This window comes from Malus domestica, chromosome 16 (assembly GCF_042453785.1).
Source record: "Malus domestica chromosome 16, GDT2T_hap1".
NCBI lineage: Eukaryota > Viridiplantae > Streptophyta > Magnoliopsida > Rosales > Rosaceae > Malus > Malus domestica.
This window is the reverse complement of record NC_091676.1, coordinates 35,514,355-35,525,735: the sequence shown is the minus strand read 5'-3', so window position 1 is coordinate 35,525,735 and position 11,381 is coordinate 35,514,355. Positions and strand designations below refer to the sequence as shown.

The 11,381-nt window shown below is 41.1% G+C and overlaps 1 protein-coding gene across 1 annotated transcript; it reads right to left on the bottom strand.

The window, feature by feature from the left end:
* Nucleotides 1-7,505: 7,505 nt before the first annotated feature.
* LOC114822180 (transcriptional regulator SUPERMAN-like) lies at nucleotides 7,506-8,255 on the bottom strand. The gene has a single exon (XM_029096400.2). The coding sequence runs from the start codon at nucleotides 8,253-8,255 to the stop codon at nucleotides 7,506-7,508; it is 750 nt and encodes a 249-aa protein (XP_028952233.1).
* Nucleotides 8,256-11,381: the final 3,126 nt, after the last annotated feature.

Below are 11,381 nucleotides of genomic sequence, written 5' to 3'. Positions count from 1 at the left end.
GGTCACTTTTTGTGATCTTCACTAGATTGCTCCGGTCATTAGTGTGGATAAGTATATAAATGGATAGAGATAGGAGAGCAAACACAAGATGTACGTGGTTCACCCAGATTGGCTACGTCCACGGAATAGAGGAGTTCTCATTAATTGTGAAGGGTTTACACAAGTACATAGGTTCAAGCTCTCCTTTAGTGAGTACAAGTGAATGATTTAGTACAAATGACATTAGGAAATATTGTGGGAGAATGATCTCGTAACCACGAAACTTCTAAGTACCGGAGTGTGGTATCGTCTTGACTTGCCTTATCTGTCTCATAGGTAGATGTGGCATCTTCTCTGAAAGTACTCTTCCTCCATCCAGGGGTGGTATCTGTAACTGGTGGAGATGCACAAGGTAATGTATCAATTTCACTTGAAGCTTACTTGTAGTTTTAAGCTTGGTCAAGCGCGATACAAACCATGTAGTAGGAGTCCCCCAAGTCGCCGAGCTAGGGGATCTGCTGAAAGAGGTGACAGACAAGGTAAGCAATCAGAGCTCCGGCTGATTGTTCACATTCTCCCTATCTTGCAGGCAGCATGAAGGATAAAGAGAAGAAAAATGAGAAGAGATGATATGGGATACTTTTGGTTTTGAAGAAGTAACTTTCCACAGGCTTATTCTTGAACTGGGCTGGAAGGTGTTCTGGTTTCCTCCAGAGTATAAGGCCGACTGAAGAATTTGAGGGTCAAAACAAGTCCATTAAATCTAGTGTACGTTCGACCCTGCTGATATGGGATACTTTTTCTTTTGACAGAGTAGTGGATGTATCGGCACGTGTGCTGTTACGTTTGTCTCCACATGCTTCCTTGTATCCTTCTCACTTGCCCTATCTGTTCCTCAGGCAGATGCGGTATCTTCCCTGGAAGCATAAGATGTTGAAGATAAGTACTCGAGAGCAATGCCAGGTAAGTAATCAAGTAAAGGGTTCCAGGCAGTCAGTTCCTGGCTGGAAGCTTGATTCCAAGTGCTGACTGATTGCTCTCTTTCTCCTTGTCTTGCAGGTAAGAACAAGGCCAAAGGAAAAGACAGGGAAAAAGCATGATATGGGATACTCTTGCTTTTAATCCTGATGATATGAGATATTCTTGCTCTAGTATAGCTTGTTTACAGAGGTATTATCGGGGGGAAAGAAAGCTGAATATTTCGAAAGGCTTCATTGGAAGTGCCCTCTCATATAAGAGAAAGGGTTGAGCATTTTTACAGGTCTGCCTGTCCGTTGGGGATAGAGGTCGACATATATAGGAGTCTCCCTAACATCAAGTAATAATGATATTCCTTTACCCTGCTTGGTCATAGTACGGTAGTGGGAGCTGCCAGCTTCACATGTTTTAACTCTGTCAGAGCACTTTGAAAAAGTGGTCTGTGGTATCTAGAAAGCTGATGTTGCGTGTGAAGATTACAGACAAGCTTTATCCATGGAGATCCAGCTTTTGAAGTTGAGAAAGTAGTGCCTCTTCGGTTTTCGAACAAGCAATCCTGTCGGGGATCTGGCTCTCAAGATTCGGAGAACGATGCCTCTTCGATTTTTGAGAAAGCAATCCTGCTGGGGGTCTGGCTCTCGAGATTCAGAGAGCGGTGTCTCTTCGATTTTTGAGAAAGTAATCATGTTGGGAGTCTGGCTCTCGAGATTCGGAGGGCGGTGCCTCTTCGATTTTGGAGCAAGCAATCTTGTTGGGAGTGTTTTCTCGAATGTGAGTAAAGGTTGGGCATGTTTGCTAGTCTACCTTGCCAGAGACTTTCCAATTATCCAGCAATGGTACTGTTCCTTTACCCTCTCTTCGATTTTTGAGAAAGTAATCATGTTGGGAGTCTGGCTCTCGAGATTCGGAGGGCGGTGCCTCTTCGATTTTGGAGCAAGCAATCTTGTTGGGAGTGTTTTCTCGAATGTGAGTAAAGGTTGGGCATGTTTGCTAGTCTACCTTGCCACGAAGCACAGAGGTTGACACACCGGGACTTTCCAATTATCCAGCAGTGGTATTGTTCCTTTACCCTTGTGGGTAATAATATGGTAGCTAGACCTTCAAAATTTATGTGTCTAAACTTTGTTAGTGTTGTTTCTTTGCTATTCTTTTACCCTTCTTGGTCAGAGCAATGTAGTGGGAGCTGCAAGCTTCACGTGTCTCAACTTTGTCAGAGAACTTTAGCAAAGTTATCTGTGGTACCCATGAGCTACTGTTGCGTGTGGGAAGTGGGTGATTGAACAGTACGATTCATGTGCTTTCTACTTCGCCAGAAATCTTCGACAGAATGCCCATAATTTCCGCAAAGCTGAGTGTGCGTGTGACAGGTGCTGACAAGGCTGGAAAAGTAGGTGCATCTTCGATTTCTGAGATCGGCCCTCGTGGTCTCTGAGCAGCCCAGCTTTTGAGAAAGCAAGCCTCTTCGATTTCTGAGATCGGTCTTCGTGGTCTTTGAGCAGCCCAGCTTTTGAGAAAGCAAACGCCTCTTCGATTTCTGAGATCGACCCTCGTGGTCTCTGAGCAGCCCAGCTTTTGAGAAAGCAAACGCCTCTTCGATTTCTGAGCAAGCGCCTCTTCGATTTCTGAAGCTTCGTCGAGTGCAGATTTTTATAGGGGCTGACATTAAGTTCCAAAGCACACTTGAATATCCACCAGTAGAAGCTCCATTCTTGCACTTCTAAGATCTTGATTTGTCCGACCTCTTCTCTCTTCAACACCTTTGAAAATGTCTGGCCCCTCCGACCGTCGTTTTGACTTGAACCTTGTTGAAGAGGCAGCCCCGCCTTCTCTAGACAACATATGGCGCCCATCCTTCGTCTCCCCTACTGGTCCTCTTACCGTTGGGGATTCCGTGATGAAGAATGATATGACCGCTGCGGTAGTGGCCAGGAACCTTCTCACTCCCAAAGATAACAGACTACTTTCCAAACGGTCTGATGAGTTGGCTGTTAAGGATTCTCTGGCTCTCAGTGTTCAGTGTGCAGGTTCTGTGTCTAATATGGCCCAACGCCTATTTGCTCGAACCCGCCAAGTTGAATCATTGGCGGCTGAAGTGATGAGTCTCAAACAGGATATTAGAGGGCTCAAGCATGAGAATAAACAGTTGCACCGGCTCGCACATGACTATGCTACAAACATGAAGAGGAAGCTTGACCAGATGAAGGAATCTGATGGTCAGGTTTTACTTGATCATCAGAGATTTGTGGGTTTGTTCCAAAGGCATTTATTGCCTTCGTCTTCTGGGGCTGTACCGCGTAATGAAGCTCCAAATGATCAACTTCTGATGCCTCCTCCTTCTAGGGTTCTATCCAGTACTGAGGCTCTGAATGATCCCCCTCCAGTGCCTTCTCTTTCTGGGGCTCTACCGACTGCTGAGACTTCTCCTAAGCAACATTTGTGAAGGCTCCCTCTTGTTTGTTTATTTTGACTCAAGTATATGTACATATTTGTAACTTATCGGGGATATCAATAAATAAGCTTTCCTTCATTTCAACGTATTGTGTTAAATACACCAAAGCCTTCTTCGCTAAGTTCTTTGAATTTTCTTTTGTTGAAGCTTGTATGTTGAAGCTTGTCTGTTGAAACTTTGTGAGTGGACCATGTAGATTGAGGTAGTGTTCCCTTAATTTCCCGAGTGAGGAAAACTTCTCGGTTGGAGACTTGGAAAATCCAAGTCACTGAGTGGGATCGGCTATATGAATCTTAGAACGCCATTGTGTTCTGTCCTGTGTCATGTCCTCCGTTAGATCCAAGTACTCTAAGTCTTTTCTTAGGGTCTCTTCCAAAGTTTTCCTAGGTCTTCCTCTACCCCTTCGGCCCTGAACCTCTGTCCCATAGTTGCATCTTCTAATCGGAGCGTCAGTAGGCCTTCTTTGCACATGTCCAAACCACCGTAACCGATTTTCTCTCATCTTTCCTTCAATTTCGGCTACTCCTACTTTACCCCGGATATCCTCATTCCTAATCTTATCCTTTCTCGTGTGCCCACACATCCAACGAAGCATCCTCATCTCCGCTACACCCATTTTGTGTACGTGTTGATGCTTCACCGCCCAACATTCTGTGCCATACAGCATCGCCGGCCTTAATGTCGTCCTATAAAATTTTCCCTTGAGCTTCAGTGGCATACTGCGGTCACACAACACGCCGGATGCACTCTTCCACTTCATCCATCCAGCTTGTATTCTATGGTTGAGATCTCCATCTAATTCTCCGTTCTTTTGCAAGATAGATCCTAGGTAACGAAAACGGTCGCTCTTTGGTATTTCTTGATCTCCGATCCTCACCCCTAACTCGTTTTGGCCTCCATTTGCACTGAACTTGCACTCCATATATTCTGTCTTTGATCGGCTTAGGCGAAGACCTTTAGATTCCAACACTTCTCTCCAAAGGTTAAGCTTTGCATTTACCCCTTCCTGAGTTTCATCTATCAACACTATATCGTCTGCGAAAAGTATACACCAAGAAATATCATCTTGAATATGTCCTGTTAACTCATCCATTACCAACGCAAAAAGGTAAGGACTTAAGGATGAGCCTTGATGTAATCCTACAGTTATGGGAAATCTTTCGGTTTGTCCTTCATGAGTTCTTACGGCAGTCTTTGCTCCTTCATACATATCCTGTATAGCTTGGATATATGCTACTCGTACTCTTTTCTTCTCTAAAATCCTCTAAAGAATGTCTCTTGGGACCCTATCATACGCTTTTTCCAAATCTATAAAGACCATGTGTAAATCTTTTTTCCCATCTCTATATCTTTCCATCAATCTTCGTAAGAGATAGATTGCCTCCATGGTTGAGCGCCCTGGCATGAACCCGAATTGGTTGTCCGAAACCCGTGTCTCTTGCCTCAATCTATGCTCAATGACTCTCTCCCAGAGCTTCATTGTATGACTCATTAGCTTAATACCCCTATAGTTCATGCAATTTTGTACATCGCCCTTATTCTTGTAGATAGGCACCAAAGTGCTCGTTCACCACTCATTTGGCATCTTCTTCGTTTTCAAAATCCTATTGAAAAGGTCAGTGAGCCATATTATACCTGTCTCTCCCAAAACTTTCCACACTTCGATTGGTATATCGTCTGGGCCTACTGCTTTTCTATGCTTCATCTTCTTCAAAGCTACAATCACTTCTTCCTTCCGGATTCTACGATAAAAAGAGCAGTTTCTACACTCTTCTGAGTTACTCAACTCCCCTAAAGAAGCACTCTTTTCATGTCCTTCATTGAAAAGATTATGAAAATAACTTTTCCATCTGTCTTTAACCGCGTTCTCTGTAGCAAGAACCTTTCCATCCTCATCCTTGATGCACCTCACTTGGTTTAGGTCCCTTGTCTTCTTTTCCCTTGCTCTAGCTAGTTTATAGATATCCAACTCTCCTTCTTTGGTATCTAGTCGCTTATACATATCGTCATAAGCCGCTAACTTAGCTTCTCTCACAGCTTTCTTCACCTCTTGCTTCGCTTTTCTATACCTTTCACCATTTTCATCGGTCTTATCCTTGTATAAGGCTTTACAACATTCCTTCTTACCCTTCACCTTTGTTTGTACCTCCTCATTCCACCACCAAGATTCCTTTTGGTGTGGGGCAAAGCCCTTGGACTCTCCTAATACCTCTTTTGCTACTTTTCGGATACAACTAGCCATGGAATCCCACATTTGGTTAGCTTCCCCCTCTCTATCCCACACACACTGGGTGATTACTTTCTCTTTGAAAATGGCTTGTTTTTCTTTTTTTAGATTCCACCATCTAGTCCTTGGGCACTTCCAAGTCTTGTTCTTTTTTCTCACTCTTTTGATATGTACATCCATCACCAACAAGCGATGTTGATTAGCCACGCTCTCTCCTGGTATAACTTTGCAATCCTTACAAGTTATACGATACCCTTTCCTCATTAGAAGAAAATCTATTTGTGTTTTTGACGACCCACTCTTGTAGGTGATCACATGTTCTTCTCTCTTCTTAAAAAAGGTGTTGGCTAAGAAGAGATCATATGCCATTGCAAAATCCAAGATAGCTTCCCCATCCTCGTTTCTCTCCCCAAAACCATGGCCACCATGAAAACCTCCATAGTTGCCTGTCTCCCTGCCCACGTGTCCATTTAAATCTCCTCTTATAAATAACTTCTCCGTCTGAGCAATTCCTTGCACCAAGTCTCCAAGGTCTTCCCAAAATTTCTCCTTCAAACTCGTATCCAACCCTACTTGAGGTGCGTACGCACTAATCACATTGATAAGTTCTTGTCCTATTACAATCCTGATTGCCATGATTCTATCTCCTACCCTCTTGACATCTACAACATCTTGTGTCAAGGTCTTGTCCACGATGATGCCAACACCGTTTCTCGTTCTATTTGTGCCCGAATACCATAGTTTAAACCCTGAGTTTTCTAGATCCTTTGCCTTACAACCAACCCACTTAGTTTCTTGTAGGCACATAATATTTATCCTTCTCCTCACCATAACTTCTACTACTTCCATAGATTTTCCCGTCAAGGTTCCTATATTCCACGTTCCTAAACGCATTTTGCTCTCTTGAACTCTACCCTTCTGTCCTAGCTTCTTCACCCTTCCCCGTCTAATAGGATCAAAGTACTTCTTTTGTGTGTCCCGTGTAAAGTTGATAGGAGCATATACTCCCAAACAACTTTGAGTGGAGTCGTTCGAAAAGAAGTTTCTATAGCCCCCTTGCTCATTTAACACTGCATCCGGGTGCCGATGGAGATACAGCGACCCTTGCTCATTTATCACTGTGCTCGAGCCACACAGCGCGCCACTTACGGGTGACGCCCTAGCTTTAGCGCGATTTCGTTCTGGATTCATTTTCATAAGGATTCGACGTAATCATGGAGTGCCGGCTGTCGACTACCTGACGCCCTCCCCCTCCTCCTTTATCCGGGCTTGGGACCGGCAATGTAAGATAAACTTACACGGCGGAGTTTAAGCCCTAATACACGTACATAGAAATAATCCCCACGGAAATGTATGCGCAGAGACAGCAGCATAACAGAGACCCCTTAGTCTTTACCCAGAAATCTGTAACAGAAAATGACACTGCACTGCAAGCTGTTATCTCACCCCATCACTACTACTAAAAACATTTTGTTTCATTAAAATATAAAATATACAAATTTATTCCAGAATTAATTATAAAACCTTGATTTTCTTTGAATTTATTAGTTATAATTAAGGTATTATATGCCTTTAGTGGCTTCTTAATTCTTCTCTTACATTTGTAACGAGCTTCAAAACTCTCAAACCATAAGAATAATTAGTTATATCAAACAAGAAAATAATCATACAAAATAAATAAATAATCTCAAACAGGTTTCTGTGAAAGCTAGCTAGGTAGGGTATACTGCGTCTTACTCTTACGGACATACACATGAATATATATATATATATATATATATATATGAATTGTCTCCAACTTCTAGCTGCAGACACACCCGCCTTAATAAGCTTGTATATCAATCGTCCCTTAATTTCTTGTTTGTCGAAGAATCAAGATGGTATTGCCGGTCGACCATGCCCAAGCCGAAGCTCTAAATCAAGCTCTTCAAAATTGCCATTTTCTGTTCCGGACGTTGAGGGTTCCGGATCATCATGAGCTGATGATTTGTTTGAGTGACAATATTGGGAATTAGAATTGCTTCTTCCAGCTGGTGGCACAACTGACACTAAGTAGTCATGGGGTGGAATATTGGGTGAAACTGAATGAAGAATGGATGGTAATGACTCAACACCATGACCATTTGTGCTACTTGAGCTCATCCAAGTTGTCGCAGTATTGAAGGATGCACCATTTATACTACTAGGGCTTGGCAATTGGTAAACAAGGGATAATCCACCATTTGAATTCACAAATTCTTGAGTTGGGATTATGAGTGAGGTAGTGGAAGCTGATGAGATTGCTGCCGGGTTCATCTGAGGATGGGATTGGTGGAGGCGGGCCCGGTCGCGGCGGTGCACATTCATGTGGCCGCCTAGGGCTTGGGCGGATCGGAATTCTCTTCTACAAAATGTGCAAGTGTAAGACCTTGGAGGCCATGTGGTGCCCATTACATTACCAGTGTCCTCCGCGAAGGCTCTCACCTCCCATGAGTCATCTTCGGGTTCTTGAACTGGCTTAGGGTTCCACATCCAGGCTTTGGGGACCAAATTAGGGCTTGATAACTGGGTTTGGTGTTGATTTTGTTGTAAGAGAGCTAAGTTCTGGAGATCGGTCCGGGAGAAAAGACCGAGTTTAGCCATGGTAGTATGGTACTTGTACTAACATTTAAGATATATAGAGAGATATTGATGCATGAGTTGATATGGAAGCAAATGGTGAAACGGATTAAATAGGGAGATGGGCTTAGGGGAGGAGATAGTGGAGACAAAATGAAACCCTAACACCGAGTGTATCACCAAAGTTGGGCAACAAGCAGTTGGATTTTAGTGCAATACACATTTAAATAACTTAGGCCACCTCTGGCTATGTTCTGTATACCAGCACAGTTACTTTGGCTTCAACGTCAATCCATATGTGTGTTTACTGGTTCAAATTTCCCAAGCACAAAATAAATTAATGAGATGGGTCCTTAATTATGTCTATTTAATTTATAGAAGCGAACTAAAGGAGGAGCCATGAAAATAGAACCTCGGGTATATTGTCTTATTAGTCATTTAAGCTAAAAACTATTTCTAACTATCAATGCATTTTTCTTTTTCGGCCAAATAAATAAACACCTCAAAAACAAAAAAGGTATACGAGAGAACGAGGAAATTTACTTGTTGGATTGTTCGGGGGGATAATTAATATTGGGCTCAATTCAATTAAAGCCCAGGTGTGCAAAAAGCTTATTTGTTTTGGGCTGGTGAAGGCAGCAGCCCAGGGTGGATTTAAATATGGTTATTTGGCAACTAATAGGCATCAAGCCAATGATGGAAGTGACAAGGAGTAGAGGGCAGCTAACCCGCGGTGAAAAAGTACTTTTCCATGGCAGGGATAGGTAAATAACAAAAAGTAAAATGGTGACTCACTGTTCCAAAAGCAATCACCGATAGAGAAGTGCACTCACTAGTACAAAAACATGTTTGCGCAACGGCAACTTGCGCGACGCAGCAAATTTCGTCGCGCAAACAGTCTTTGCGCAACGACACTTTGCGCGACAAAGACTGGCGTCGCGTAAAACCGTTTTGCACGACGCCAATCTTCATCACGCAAAGACTGTTTGCGCGACGTTTAGTGCATCGCACAAGATTTTGGCGCCAAACCAAGAATGTTTTACAGCTTTTTTCCCAACTTTGCGCGACACAGGGTGCACCTACATCGCACAAAGCTGTTTTGCGCGATGTAGGTGAATCCTGAGTCACGCAAAACTGTTTTGAAATTTTGGTATTCTTCCATTTTTTATATATGATTGTATTGAAATTTTGCTTAATATTACCCAATATATTGAAAATTTTGATCTTTTTTGTTTGTTTGTGATTGACTAATTACCTGTTGAGATCAAAATATGCGGAAATTAAATTCATGATTAATGTAGTGATAGATGTGTTCATTCTTTGTTCTATGAAAATTGGGGCTTGTCAATTGTTTCAATTTCTTAATGTGAGTTGGAGGGTTATTCATGATTAAAAAAATGTGAAAAACTTTTGAGAATTTTAGTTGTGAAAAACTTTGTACAATGCGTATCCCATTAAAACGATAGATTCCCTAAAACTTAAGAGTTTATTTGTAATTTCATCAAGTATAACATAAGATTTTGTGGTATCCACTTGTGTAAATATTTTAAATTGACAATCGAATCAGTTCGTTGTATTCATATAGGGTCAAGGAGTGTAGCTGTAATAAATCATTAAAATCAGAGTTAAAATAACCGTTAAATCATGATTATTTGTTTATAACCGTTGAAAAGTTTTGTCCCGTTACTTGATCTTTGAATGTTTGTTTTTTTGGCATTTTTGGCGTATGCAATCTAAAAATATATACAAACAAGTTTGACGGTTGGATCGTTGAAACTAATTTCGTACAATGCGTTTCCTATCAAGTTCAATGGTATATATATTTACTAAGTAGATTTTAATTTATTTATTTTGTACTCATAAGCAAAAGGGGGAAAAAAAACTTTGCGCAACGTAGGTACACATGAATCGCGCAAAGCTGTTTTGCGCAAGGCAGATGTACCTACGTCGCGCAAAGTTTGTTTTTTTTTTTTTTTTTTTTCCTTTTGCTTTTCTTTTGGGGTTCTTGCATTGCCTTTTTCTTTTGTGGTATCCACTTGTGTATATGTTTTAAATTGACGATCGAATTAGTTCATTGTATTCATATAGGATTAAATAGTGTAGCTGTAAAAAATCATTAAAATCGGAGTTAAAATAACAGTTAAATCGTGATTTTTCGTTTATAGCTGTTGAAAAGGTTTGCCCCATTACTTGATAACTAAATGTTTATTTTTTTGCGATTGTTGGCATATGCGATCTCAAAGCATATACAAACAAGTTTGACGGTTGGATCGTTGAAACTAGCTTTGTATAATGTGTATCGCATCAAAACAATAGATTCACTAATACTTAGTTTATTTATACTTTCTTTAAGTATAATATAAGATTTTGTGATATCCACTAGTGTAAATATTTTAAATTGACCATTGAATTAGTTCATTGTATTCATATAGGATCAAGGAGTGTAGTTGTAAAAAAATCATCAAAATCGGAGTTAACACTATCGTTAAATTGTGTTTTTTCGTTTGTAACCGTCGAAAAGTTTTGTCCCATTACTTGATCTTTGAATGTTTTCTTTTTACGATTTTTAGCGTATGTGATCTCGAAGTATATGCAAACAAGTTTGATGGTTGGATCGTTGAAACTAATTTCGTACAATGCGTTTCCCATCAAGTTCAACGGTGTATATATTTACTAAGTAGATTTTAATTTATTTATTTTGTACTCATAAGCAAAAGGGCCACAAAAAAAAAAAAAAAAAAAAAAACTTTGCGCGACATAGGTAGATCTACATTGCGCAAAGTTGTTTTTCACGACGTAGGTGTACCTACGTCGCGCAAAGTTTTTTTTTTTTTGTTTTTTTTTTCCTTTTGCTTTTCTTTTGGGGTTCTTGCATTGCCTTTTTCTTTTGTGGTTGTGAACACGGAAAATTCCTGAAACGAAAGAGACAAGAACAAACGCGCACAAACAAATATTAAGTATTTGATGATTTTGGGTTACAATCTCTCTCTATTTTGATCCTCTGATTCGATCTCCGTAAGGTGTGTATTTGTCGATGTGTGATTGATCCAAAGGGCCGTTGGGCTTGATCTAAGGATGAACGTTCTTCAAGGGCCGTGGACTTGATCTTGAAGGTGGATTTGAGCGGATCTTCAAAGGGGCTTTTGGGCT

Excerpts from the sequence above, each read along its gene's own strand:
- LOC114822180 (XM_029096400.2), bottom strand. The coding sequence starts at position 8,255 with ATGGCTAAACTCGGTCTTTTCTCCCGGACCGATCTCCAGAACTTAGCT.